This window comes from Perca fluviatilis, chromosome 19 (genome assembly GCF_010015445.1).
Source record: "Perca fluviatilis chromosome 19, GENO_Pfluv_1.0, whole genome shotgun sequence".
Classification (NCBI taxonomy): Eukaryota; Metazoa; Chordata; class Actinopteri; order Perciformes; family Percidae; genus Perca; species Perca fluviatilis.
Window position 1 is genome coordinate 8,783,960 of NC_053130.1, and position 13,253 is coordinate 8,797,212.

Consider the following 13,253-nt stretch of genomic DNA (forward strand, 5'->3'; position numbering starts at 1 on the left):
CATGTAACATGACGAGAAACTGAAATATCCATGTTTGGTGGAAAAAATAAAAGTTTTATGTATCTATCACACATTACCAGCAATCATAGCTGTGAGAACATGTTACTCACCGCTACATTAAAAAGAATTTGGTGACTAAGCCTGATTACTGTAACACAGCTTTACAACTGTGTTTATGAGGACTACTAACATGACTCGTAACCCTGTTGAGTCAACAACAAAATAAATCCTCTATTAAAGAAGTTTTCCGTCTGGGAGTCAGTCAAATCTGAACCTTTTAGACAGGATACATATTTGTTGATCCAGCGGGACTTATACTTCCCGAGGATATCTTTTAACGTTGATAAATCTGCTTAGAAATCCTATAACTCCAGAGCCTGCCTGAGAATCATCACGTTTTTAAGTTTCCTTAAGTATCAAAGTAATCCAGTGATAGTTGTCTGGACATACATGGGTACACTGCAAACAGGAACTAGTAATGCTGAGTTCTGCAAACTTTTAATGGTGCCAAAATGTAAACAAATATAGCCTTTAAAAAAAAGGGCTCAAGTTGTAGCCTGCAGCAACATTGTACTCTCTGTTTACATCCCCCAAAGCCCATAACAAAGGGGTTGTCCTACAGAAAAGAAATGTACATGAGGCATTAGAGAGAGACAAGTGAGACAACACAAGCTCTTCTCCTCTGTCATCTAAATCAGACGAATACTATCAGGCTACTGAATTCTGCTCGCTGGAAAGATGCTCTAGTCTTTAGGTTTCTTCCTCGTTATTCTCTTCCAGTAAAGTATGGAGCTAGGGCTGAAACGATTCCTCGAATAACTCGAATAATTCGATTACAAAAAATCCTCGATGCAAAATGACTTGCCTCGAAGCTTCGTTAAATCAATGTTACCAACGTTGTATCGCTGACGGACGGTGTTTCCGCACGGAGCATTATTACTGTCGCACAGACGCGGCTCAGTCTGCTGCTGGCGACACATGCTAGAGTGTAAATAGCGAGGGGCTAAGAGAAGAGACAGGCTGGAGAAAACGACAGAAAGTGTCCAAAGTTTGGAATCAGTTCAAACATAATTAAAACAAAAACTCTGTACAGTGTGTCTACTGCAAAATCAAACTAGCTTACCACGATAATAGCACGACGTCAGTGCTTTAGCATCTCAACAGAAAACATGGAGTCTAACTTGATCCTCCATTCCACGAAGTGGACCCGACAAAAGTAAATCACAGTAAGTCGTATGGACGATGAAACTACACCACACACAACAACTACCAAAATCAAAGACAAGAAAATACGTAGTGGTGACCACGATCTGATCTAAAGAGCTGACACATTGACTATCCCTTCAGAAAAACAGCTGATTGTTGCGCATCTCTCTCTCTCTCTCTCTCTCTCTCTCTCTCTCTTTTTTTTTTTTTTTTTTTTTTTTTTTTTTTTTTTGAGAAACAGCTGATCAACGATCTACTAGCATAAGTGTAACAGAGCTGTGTGACATTATAATCAAATATATAAATGAAAATAGGTTGAGTATAACTAATATTTACATATAGGCCTACTGTATATACAGATCAGTCTCAGGTTGAAACTTGTAGTTCTGAAAGTTAAGTTGCACAATCTTAATGTAATGTTTGTGTATGTTTAATTTATGCCTTAGTTTGAGGTTGATATCATTTGAAAGAAAAAAATTCTTTAAAAACAATGTAATATGGCACTTAAATGCACTTAATATGTTTAGTTTTTTGAGAGATGATATTGTAAGCAATGTAGGCAATACAAATGTTGCTTTTTCCGAAAATTTAACCAAACTATTGTTTATTATTGCTCTTCAATAAAACAAAAGTATTTCATCCGATTACTCGATTAATCGATGGAATAATCGGTAGAAAACTCGATTACTAAAATAATCGATAGCTGCAGCCCTAGTTTTGGTTGTTTAAAAACGCAAAAAAAAAAATTATCCGATTAATCATTCGATGAAGTGCTAGATTTATCGATTACAAAAAGAATCGATAGCTGCATCCCTATATGGAGCTCATCAGGGTGAAACGACTCCGAAATGTATTTTTATCAGTCGGCTGTTGAAAGCCTTGTGGGGGGCAATTCAAAGACGGGCCACACCAGAATGACTTGACTTTTTAATAGATGCTCAGATGAAACCATTCACTTTCAATAACCCGCCAACAAAATAACAGAATCTGTTCCGTTTTATCACGTCCATCCTGTCACGTTTGACAACATAGCTGTGAATAGAGCAGAGAGATATCTGCACAGAGATATCTCTACAGAGACCACCACTTCTGAATCAATCATATCTTGCGAAAAGAAATCCAAGTGTGCCGAGAATGCCTATATTCTAAAGCCTCTCTCTGTTTCTGTCGTCTTGCACGGATCAACTCTCTGAGCTGTTTATTGTCGTGCGAGGTTTTTGCATACAAAGGAGAGAAAAGGAGTTTCAAACCAATCCAGTTTTCTGGTATGCTCTCTGGTGGCTCATCTGCTCCACTTGGACTCCAGTTTAAGGTGTGTGTGTGTGTGTGTGCGTGTGCGTGTGCATGTGCGTGTGTGCTGTGTGTGTGTGTGTTTAGAGATAATGTGTGTGTGCACACACACATACACACATTATCAGAGGCCACTTCTGAAACTTTAAAATGTAAAGCTGCCTCTCCTTCTACTTTTCTTACTGAGCTTGTTTGTCCAGCTCAAGTTCATTTTCACACGCCTTTTTTTAAGAACGCAAAGACTTGATCCAAATTAATTAAAAGAAAAATGAGGCAGCAAAAATGTAGCTGCCTAATTTAGCATGAAGGAGAAGTTTGAGTAAACGCTTGATCAGTTGAATTTAATCTTTTTTTTTTTTTTTTTTTTTTCCTGATGTGGATTAGCATGATTTGTTCAAGCATAATTTTAAGGCTCCATGTCTTCCCTGCGCACATTTATCCTTTATTGCCCTCCAAAGCAGACAAATTCGACGTGATGTGACTTGATGTTGTTTTGGTTGTGCTCACTCAGAGGCAACACACGATGCCTCTGCTCCCCCTCCCAACCCCCCATCAGCGGAGAAGGAGCACCTCAGGCTATGCAAAATCTGCAACCAGCATAATAAATTCACCGCTGAACCCCAGCCCCATTCCTGATTATTGCTTTCTCCGCCTATAGATGTAATTTTCCAGCCCTCGGCTACAGGATCACACACCTGTGACGTAGCAACGTGTTATGTAACTGGTCATAACAGGGCAGAGCCGTGTGGCTTTACATTAATGTGTGGTCCCATCTGGGTAAGAGTGCGGCACTAAAAGTGCAGAGTTAGAGGGGCCCGCTCCTGTTATACACCACTGTGGACCCATGCATGTCAAAACTGTGTGCACTCGTGGTTTTTGAGAGGCACTTAGATTAAAAGCGTCCATGAAGTGATGGCTGTTACGTAACCCCTTCTGGTAGTTATACCTGAGACCCAGATCATTCAATTCTAACACTGTTGTTATATCTCTGTTGTCCTGTGAAAGCTTTCAGCCTTATTTTAGTGTATCATGTTCACCTCTGTGAGTCTTCAGCCATGCGAGCAGCTCCGTAAAGGGTCCGTAAAGACACAGCAGTGCTTCAATCTGAATGCTAACATGCAGGTACCATGTTTACCATCTTTCTTTAGCTTGTTAGCAAAGCTAATTTGCACTAAACGACACTAAAAGTACAGCCGAGCCTGATAGGAATGTCATTAGTTTGCAAAGAAGAAAAGAACGAAGGAAGAAAGTTCTCACACACACTTGTCACCTCTGCATAGACTACTACATGTGTTGAGAAAGGTCCTTGTGACCGAAACGTCAACGACCAATAAAGTAATGCAAAGGTGACAAGTGTGTGTGGGAATTTAGTTTTTTTTTCCTTTTGGAAATGGATCTTCAGGGGAATCAATTCCGTGCACCACAAAGTACACAATGCAAGTGGTGTGCGTGTGGCTTTCTATTCATAATGTCTTGCAGTTTTGCAGGTATTTATTCATAAACCAAAGTATTGGACAAATTCAAATGTTGACCTGATGATGGCGCTAGAGGGAAGGCCAGGGGATCCCCAAAGTTATTTGGATTGATCTTCTTGGGACCACACATGTACAAAACTTCCTTCATCCAATAGTAGTTGAAATATGGACCAAAGTGGTGGACTGAGCGTCTCCCTGCTGATGGAACTGAAAACGACCACCAGTCTCTGCTTGGTTGATGTTGATGGAGAAACAGGGTTTCAACTAAATGAGACGACAAATATTTGTGATCTCAGTGAATTGGATGTTTAACCCTCCTGTTGTCCTCAGGTCAAATTTGACCCGTTTTCTAAAAGTTTCTATATCCGAAATGTCTGTTTCTTTCAACCAAATTGTCAAAAGAAAAAAACGTGCATGGTTTCGTACAACGCTCTTCACAAGTAAATTTAAATGATCGGCTCACTACTTCCATTGAATTTGGGTGTTTTAGACAATTTAATTATTTATTTATGCGTCTAGATTTCTAGGCTACAGTTTTATAGCATTTGGAGAAAAAAAAATGAAAAAGAGCCGAAACAAATCAACAAGAACATCTCAAAAAGTGACAAAAAACTTGGAAAAAAGTGACTAAAATGCCAAAACATTTCCAAAACTTCAGGAAAAGCGACAAAAAGTCTCAAAAAAGCAAAGTTGCACGGTCGACGGTGTTATCGGGTGGTAACCGGGAGACTTCAAAGATGACGACCAGTCCGATGGATTCAAATTAAATGCGGCTTTATTCAAACCGTGAACAAACTCTCATGACAACGAGACAACCGTGAGCATACAGACGTGTCTGCCCAAGGGTGACCAACATGCACATCAAAATGGATCCTTTTTAAACTCTTTTTGTGCTCCCACAGCCCAAGATATCTATTTCAGCGCACCAGCTTACTCTTAAACTGCACCTTTTATGGCCAATGCTCCTAATAGATTCTCACATTCCAGGCTCCAATTCCTCTGTGTGAAAGTTGTACCCAAACTCATAATAGATTTACACATTCTAAGCTAGGTTTTTCTGTGAGACCGTGTCACCTTAAAACTGACTCGTCCATAGAAGCTCCTTTTAGAATAGCTGAGTTACATTCAAACACCTCCATGCACAAATACCAAACCTATCAGACGGGAAGAGAACACAAGGGTTAAGATGACGAAGCTTCTGTGCTTCATATAGTTGCATTGGCATGACTCTACAGTGAAGTACACCACTGGCAAATGGGGTTGTACAAGATTTACAATGCAAGTACGTCAGGAGCTGTGTAACAACATGATTCAGCTTTTGATGTCAAATTATTGAAATGTTTAATTTGTAAATGGACCTAAATATTCTGTTTTTTTTTGTTTTTTTTGTAGAATCGTGGTTTGTTTGTGTTGGATTATTTTGGTTCTTGGTGGGTTTATTAATTCAGCGAGAGAACAGTAACTTCCTCTTGGCGTTATGAATCAAATGCACTAATTACAAAAAGCTTCTTGTTTTTCACATTGCTGCAGCAACAAAAAACGTAACCCTCATGTTGTCCCCGGGTCAAATTTGACCCGTTATCAAAATGTCTATATCAGAAATATGGGTTTCTTTTTAACCAAATTACCCCAAAATAACATGGATGGTTCCCTACAACGCTCTTCGCAGGTTCAATTAATGATCGCTAGACTTTCAGTCTTTTGAGTGTTTTCTTCAATTTTATAGCATTTGAAAAAAAATGTAAACGGTTTCCAAACAATATTCGGGACTAAACTGACATACACCAGTCTGTGATTATCCATCAACATACATTACTCTAATATTTCAATCAGGAGAGACTTCCTTGCAATTATGAACATATTTATTGTACCGACAAACATGTAAATGTACAAGTCTCTGGAGATTGGACTCCATTGAAACCAAATGTCCTAAAGGGTTAAGGAAACCCAAACATATCCCCCGATGGCGTCCAAACGCTGGCGGTGGTGAACGAGCAGAGGAACAGTCGACAGCCAAGCGCAGACGAAACCCAAGTCCGAGGGCGTGACCACCGTTGGCAGAAGGGGAGGAGGCGGGACGCAGTCTATTTCCTGAAACGACAACTGCCAACCGCGGAAGAGAGAGCAGATTTAAAGCAGGATATCATGCTGCGATAGGCTCGTGACAAATGGCCGACCCTGATTGGTTTAACTAACAACGACACAGCTCGATCTGATTACTACTGACAAGTGACGTACCATGAAACAGCTGATCATTATGAGTGATGGAAAAGGTATATGAAGTCTTCCTTTAACAAGTTACGCTGAGCTTCATTAGTCAAAATAATTCATAATTTCTGCTTTTTGACTCAAAAATTTTGTATAATTTCCTTTTTTAAAAGAGGTTTATTGACCATGAATTGCAAAAATAAGTGTAACAGTAGTGGTAATAAGTTGGTGGGTGGTGCGTATACAGTACTTGTGGTAGTGGACAAAAGCGTCAACAGTCAAAAAAAGTGTCACAAAAACAGACTTAAAACTTTTTAAATAAAGTGTCAAAAAAAAGGGACAAGAATTGAAATAAAAAAGTTTAAAAAAGTGTTAATTTTCTATTTTGACCCGAGAGGACAAGTGCATGGTTGGCGTGAAGACAACACGAGGGTTAAAGAACCAAGGTACTTTTTCTGCAACAACCAACAGGTCTCTTCTCTTCTGTTGGTTCGTCTTTAGACGCTTGACGGCGGGCAGAACGTCGTCCAGCTGGAGACGGCGGTCGGCGCCGCCATCAAATGCTTCGACAACGCCCTGGGCATCAACGTGCCTCGCAGCCGCTTCCTGCCCGTCAAGACCACGTCGGACCTGTTGCTGGTCATGTCCAACCTGTACAGCCTGGACGCCGGCTCTCTCACCATGAGCCCCAGGAGAGAGTTCCCGACAACGCCGCACGTCAAACTGGGCAGCTCCTTCACCAAGGTAACTATAGGAACATGTTGCTCACTCTGTTAGTTGTATTCTACTGAATGAGACGCTCTGTGCTGATTTTAAGGTGCTAGGTGTCCTTTTTTTTTCGAAATGTAAAACTAAACAGCAGACATTAAAAATGTAGTTCACCCAAATCACAAAGAATGTTTTAAGAAATCTTAAAAGAAAAGTGGGCACCCACTTTCCTCTTCTTCTATAGAGCCACACAGGTAGTTTCAGTGGCATCTAATGGAAGTGTACAGCATTCATTTGCTAAAAACAAATCATGTCTTTTTGGAAGCTAATACTTGAAAAAAGGTGTTAAAAAATAAAATACAAAAAATAAATTAATTTTTTATTGTGACTTAATAGTAATACGGATGGGATAAACCTACATGCATACATGCATGTGGGATTAAATAAATAAGAATTAAATTAATTCAATGTATTTATTTATTCATCATATTTACTGTATTCATTTATGTATTTATGTCACTTTTGTGCCCCAATGCTATATGCTGCATTAGTCTTCTTTTCTTTGGCTTTACCAAAGAGGATAAAGATCTTTTCTTTTTTGTGATTAACATTTGTTTTTGTTTTAATATTTTAACAAAATACAAAACCTACAGCTGATAAAGATGTTTTTCATTGTCGCCTCACTCCCTCCATCATTTCTTTTTTCAATAAAGTCTCTTTATTATAACATTTCAAGTTATAATAAAGAGTAATGGAATAATGGAAGTGTACAGCATTCATTTGCTAAAAACAAATCATGTCTTTTTGGAAGCTAATACTTGAAAAAAGGTGTTAAAAATAAAATACAAAAAATAAATTAATTTTTTATTGTGACTTAATAGTGATACGGATGGGATAAACCTACATGCATACATGCATACATGCATGTGGGATTAAATAAATAAGAATTAAATTAATTCAATGTATTTATTTATTCATCATATTTACTGTATTCATTTATGTATTTATGTCACTTTTGTGCCCCAATGCTATATGCTGCATTAGTCTTCTTTTCTTTGGCTTTACCAAAGAGGATAAAGATCTTTTCTTTTTTGTGATTTACATTTTTTTTAGTTTAATATTTTAACAAAATACAAAACCTACAGCTGATAAAGATGTTTTTCATTGTCACCTCATTCCCTCCATCATTTCTTTTTTCAATAAAGTCTCTTTATTATAACATTTCAAGTTATAATAAAGAGTAATGGAATAATGGAAGTGTAAGGCATTCATTTGCTAAAAACAAATCATGTCTTTTTGGAAGCTAATACTTGAAAAAAGGTGTTAAAAAATAAAATACAAAAAATAAATTAATTTTTTATTGTGACTTAATAGTGATACGGATGGGATAAACCTACATGCATACATGCATGTGGGATTAAATAAATAAGAATTAAATTAATTCAATGTATTTATTTATTCATCATATTTACTGTATTCATTTATGTATTTATGTCACTTTTGTGCCCCAATGCTATATGCTGCATTAGTCTTCTTTTCTTTGGCTTTACCAAAGAGGATAAAGATCTTTTCTTTTTTGTGATTAACATTTGTTTTTGTTTTAATATTTTAACAAAATACAAAACCTACAGCTGATAAAGATGTTTTTCATTGTCGCCTCACTCCCTCCATCATTTCTTTTTTCAATAAAGTCTCTTTATTATAACATTTCAAGTTCAGTCTAATCTGATGGTAGTTGTATAATTACGTGATGCTAAATGTTTACACTTCTCAAAAGTACATTTTCTAGATGCCAGTATGATGTTTTTTGGTAATGTTGGAATAATTGGGATCTTAACTAGAATTTAAAAAGAGGATTCGGTAGGTTTAAATGTTTTGCCAGAAGATCTACAGGGCTGAAATTATTTAAAGTGATCCTGAAAAGACTCACACAAATATAGTAGGTTGTTGACAAATGTCCTCGTTTGTGCGTCTGTGTTCAGGTTCAGGAGTACCTGACCCGCTTCGAGAGCATCCCCGACATGCTGGAGCTCGACCACCTGACGGTGTCTGGAGACGTCACCCTTGGGAAAAACGTGTCGCTCAAGGTAAAACATCTTTTCACTGGAAATAAGCATCTGTCGCATGCATGATCAAAACCCAACATTATGTTCATGTCAAATAAATAATTTTTTTTTTTAAAAGGTTTCAAGGTAGACGGAGAAACCAAATTACAGAGATAAAGCTTTAGATTTTACTGGCCTTTCTCAGTAAATCTGAGTGACTACAATCCCTCGGGTCATGTACATTTTTAAGAAGGACGTAACCGAAGCTTCCAGTGTTAATGACAGTAACTGGCCCTGCTGGCAGGTGGCTGTCATTGATTTATTGCTTTAATTAAATCCTGCCTCCCATTCTACATCTGACAAACAAAAACTAAACCCATCGCTCTTCCTCCTCCCAGGGCACCGTCATCATCATCGCCAACCACGGAGACCGGATTGATATTCCGGCCGGCTCCATGCTGGAAAACAAAATCGTATCTGGCAACCTCCGCATCATGGACCACTGACGCCTTTTTCACACACAAAACGCTCCCTCCCCGCGTGACCTAGTCGGCTTTATCCCAGCGATGTGACCCGTCATTTTTCACCGCATTGTTCTCCCTAAAGGGTATGTGTGATTGTATGTGCAGTGCTACTCTGCAGCTTCAACATTAGGTAGTACTTTACATGGTTGATGGTTGGGAGTGCTTGTAGCTGGGATATCCTGCCCCCTGCAGGCTGTTTATTATAAAATGTAAACCTCAAATAGTGTTAATAATACCCTACCTTTAGCGGTTATATTAAACAATGACTTAAATCCATGGTAGAGAGAAAAACAACAAATCAGATTCTATTTTTTATTATCTTTTTAACTGTGATTTTGACTGTTCCTTTCTGCCAAAACAGACTCAAAATAGATACTATAATAATAATAATAATAATAATAATAATGTTAATTTATCATCGTCTTCATGCTCTGTGTGCTCTTACAGCACTGCTAATGCAATCACACAGTGTACTTACATAGAGAGGTAAAGTCATGATGAGTTTTGACCATTTATTTCAAGCACTAAGATCTCACTATCAGACTCAGCATGGTTCCACAAAATACAGCGGTGACAAGATCTGTCCAACTGAAAGAGATAACCGATATAATGTGCAGTTGTCCAGTATCTGTACCTGGGGCTAGAGCCTGTCCTAGCTCACAGATATTTACAATACATACTAATAAGCAACCATTGACACTCCCACGAAGTTCAGTTTCCAGTTCATCGTCCACGCAGACACACACGGAGAACGGCCACGCAGAAAGATTCGAACCCTTCACTGAGACACCATACCGCCCTGTGATAACTCAAATGAAAGATAAAATAAGTGTTAAAATCACTCCTAAATTTGTCTTCTTACCTCAGACGTATCATCCATTCTAGATGAACATGGACGGATATGAAGCATGTTCAAGCGTCCACTGAAGAGACGAAAACATCACATCTGTGTGGCCCAATGGGGGAGGCTGTAACGTTCCTCAAATCAGTACATACAGCAGACCACGTTTTTTATTTTTTTGTTCAGTTGAGGTTAGACTGCCGCGGTTTTCATTATGGAATCTCGTTGTGCCCTTTCTTTCTTCTGCAATGTTCTACGGAAACTGGACTGGAGAATTAGTGCCAGTAGTGGATAGAAAACGTGCATTCATTTCCCTCGTTGCCTCGTCGTCGTAGCATTAGCGCAGAGTGGGTTCATCGGAGAGTTTTTGCTCTAAACGGCTGCCTGCTGCATCTGAAAATGATGCTTGTGATAAGAGCGGTGGCACCGGATCAAAACGGTAAAGTTGCATGCCAGAAAACCAAAACAATCCGTTGAAATACGCTAAAAAGCTCCGCTGCGGTGAAGTGAGAATTCTCTGAGTGACACCTTTCACCTACAGGTAGTCATTTGATCCATTGTTAATATAAATATTTAGAGCAGCTTTAAATGAATCCATTTTTTTTTTACAGGACAATACATTAGGAATTTGTGGAACCATTGCAGTAGTCAAAGTGAAATTAGTCCAGAGCAATGGCAACTAAGACTTCCACCCAATAGAGCGTAAAATAGACTTGAACTGGTTATATCTACACCTCCAGTGTCCAGGCTAACCTTGGGCTTGTCTTGACCGAAAAGCTCCCAAGAGTTTGTGGCATAGAGGAGATGTGTGAACAGCCTGTGTCTCTGTGCCTGTTTGGTGCCCTTTCAGTATATTTCAAAACCGTAATAATCATGTTAAAGTGAAGGCCTTTATTTGTTCAGTCCCTGTGTGACGTAGATTATGGAAAATATCACAATGTCGTGCATTATTTTTGTTTTTGTATGTTTGCTTACATTATGACCTTAATGTTGAACGAAACCGCATGCCTCACTACGGTGTCAAATCTCTCCTGTCGCCTCTGTCCATCACATGACTCAGCGTTAACTCTTCACACAAAGCAAAGACAAGAGGTGCAATACTTTTCTGAGGGTTGGTTTACACACACACACACACACACACACACACACACACACACACACACACACACACACACACACACACACACACACACACACACACACAAAGTTCCAGTGTAAGAATACTTGAGATGGGTCCGACGTGCGGACCAGAAGCCTGAAAGCAATAAGTGTCGATTTGTGACTGTGACGAGGTCTCCATCCTCAGAGCTGAATAAAGTGCAATATGAAATAATGAGCGTGCATCATCTGTTGTGTCTCTACACCCACAATCACTGCATTCATCAATAACCTAATCCACAACAGGAAGTGCAACAGCAAATTGTCATTTTAACACTCAAATTCCTCCAAACACAAGATGAAAAGTACAATTGAAAGCTGTTGTTTATTTGACATCATGTCTTTGTTCATACTATTCGTACAAAGTATGACGACATAAGTACTCAGGAAGGATAACAATACATTTTGTATCTCCATTTTTTTTTTTTTTTTTTTCAACCATCCAACATTTTTGTTTTCTGGTGTGAATGAGCATTACAGCTTCATGTGGAAGCTAAAATAACATCAGTTCTGTAAATCAGGAAGAAGGAAAAAAAAAGATGTAGCTTATTTCCAAACAGAACTTCCCATTACCACCCACCCAACTCCGAAACAAGAGAGGTTAACCAAAATTCAAAGTGGCTAGCTTGGAAATAAAGCAAAAAGATAAAACATGATTCTGAGATAAAGTACAGCACACCTACGAAGTTAATATTACTTTGAATCTTTATTCAGAATTAGGATTTTGGGAAAATTGTTAAAATACCATAATTTAAAATAATAATTACAGAGGTTGAGTTTAGCTATGATTTAAGATCTGGTTAACAGAGTTGAGATTCAGACTCAACTTTTAGGTACAAATAAATGCATTGCCTTAGTGTTAACTTTAAACAACCCTAATGTGCACATTATACGCGAACCAAAACTGAAAGGTGAGCGTTAAGATAGTCCCTGCAACACAATCCCACACCTGCACTCAAATAGGTAAAACTGACAGATTTACAGATGTCTCTTTTATAATGGTGGTGGGATGTTTTCGAGTGTCCACTGGGACAAACTGGCAGCTTAGCTGAGTGGTGGTGCCATGTCAAGCTCTAAATCCATTATTTGCTTCTGTGTTGCCAGCATTGCCAATTAAATCACACCCACACACTAATATGCAGATTAGCTGAGGTTTTTCTTTTGTTTAAAAGCTGCAGTAGGTAAGATTTATAAAACTAACTTTCTGTCATATTTGCTGAAACTGACCTATGTTCCAGTAGAACTACATGAAGCAGGTAATAAGGCACCACCTACAGCCTATAGTGCGATTTGCAAAAATCCACAGCTCCCTGTTCAGATGCACCAATCATGGTGTCAATCACTGCTCATGGACACACATTCATTCTCCCTTGTGGGGGGAGGGGCTTAGAACGTTTGGGGCTTTAGCAGAAAGGGGGGTGAGGGACTGAGAAGTTGTTGATGTTCAAATTTGTTGGCTAAGTCCTGGATCTTCCCAATCCTACCTACAGGACCTTTAACTCTTAATAACAACTAGCATAACCACTAAGAATGCTTTTCTCCTTATTTAAAGTTTTCAGGGGCTTTAAACTAAGACAGGAGCTTAAAGGTGCCTGGTGGAGTTTTCTTGTAAACAAACTAAACTTAGGTTTACATTCAGTGTTTCTCATCAAGGCAAATTGTGTCGATCCTTGACGTCTTAACAGATGTCTTGAATGCATTTCCTTCCTTACAAAACACAAAGCACTGGAACATATGCTTTGCATATCCACCTCACTGTTACTATCCCATTATCGTTAAATATTTCTAAGCTGCGAAA

General features: G+C 38.7%; 1 protein-coding gene across 2 annotated transcripts in view; it reads left to right on the plus strand.

Moving 5' to 3' along the window:
* Positions 1 to 11,633, plus strand: part of ugp2b (UDP-glucose pyrophosphorylase 2b) — a 44,855-nt gene extending 33,222 nt beyond the window's left edge. For both annotated transcript variants that reach the window (XM_039783416.1, XM_039783415.1), the window contains exons 8-10: positions 6,681 to 6,923; positions 8,870 to 8,974; positions 9,331 to 11,633. In XM_039783416.1, coding sequence (XP_039639350.1) covers positions 6,681 to 6,923; positions 8,870 to 8,974; positions 9,331 to 9,438 — 456 coding nt within the window. In that variant the 3' untranslated portion in view covers positions 9,439 to 11,633. The remainder of the gene's footprint in view (positions 1 to 6,680; positions 6,924 to 8,869; positions 8,975 to 9,330) is intronic.
* Positions 11,634 to 13,253: the final 1,620 nt, after the last annotated feature.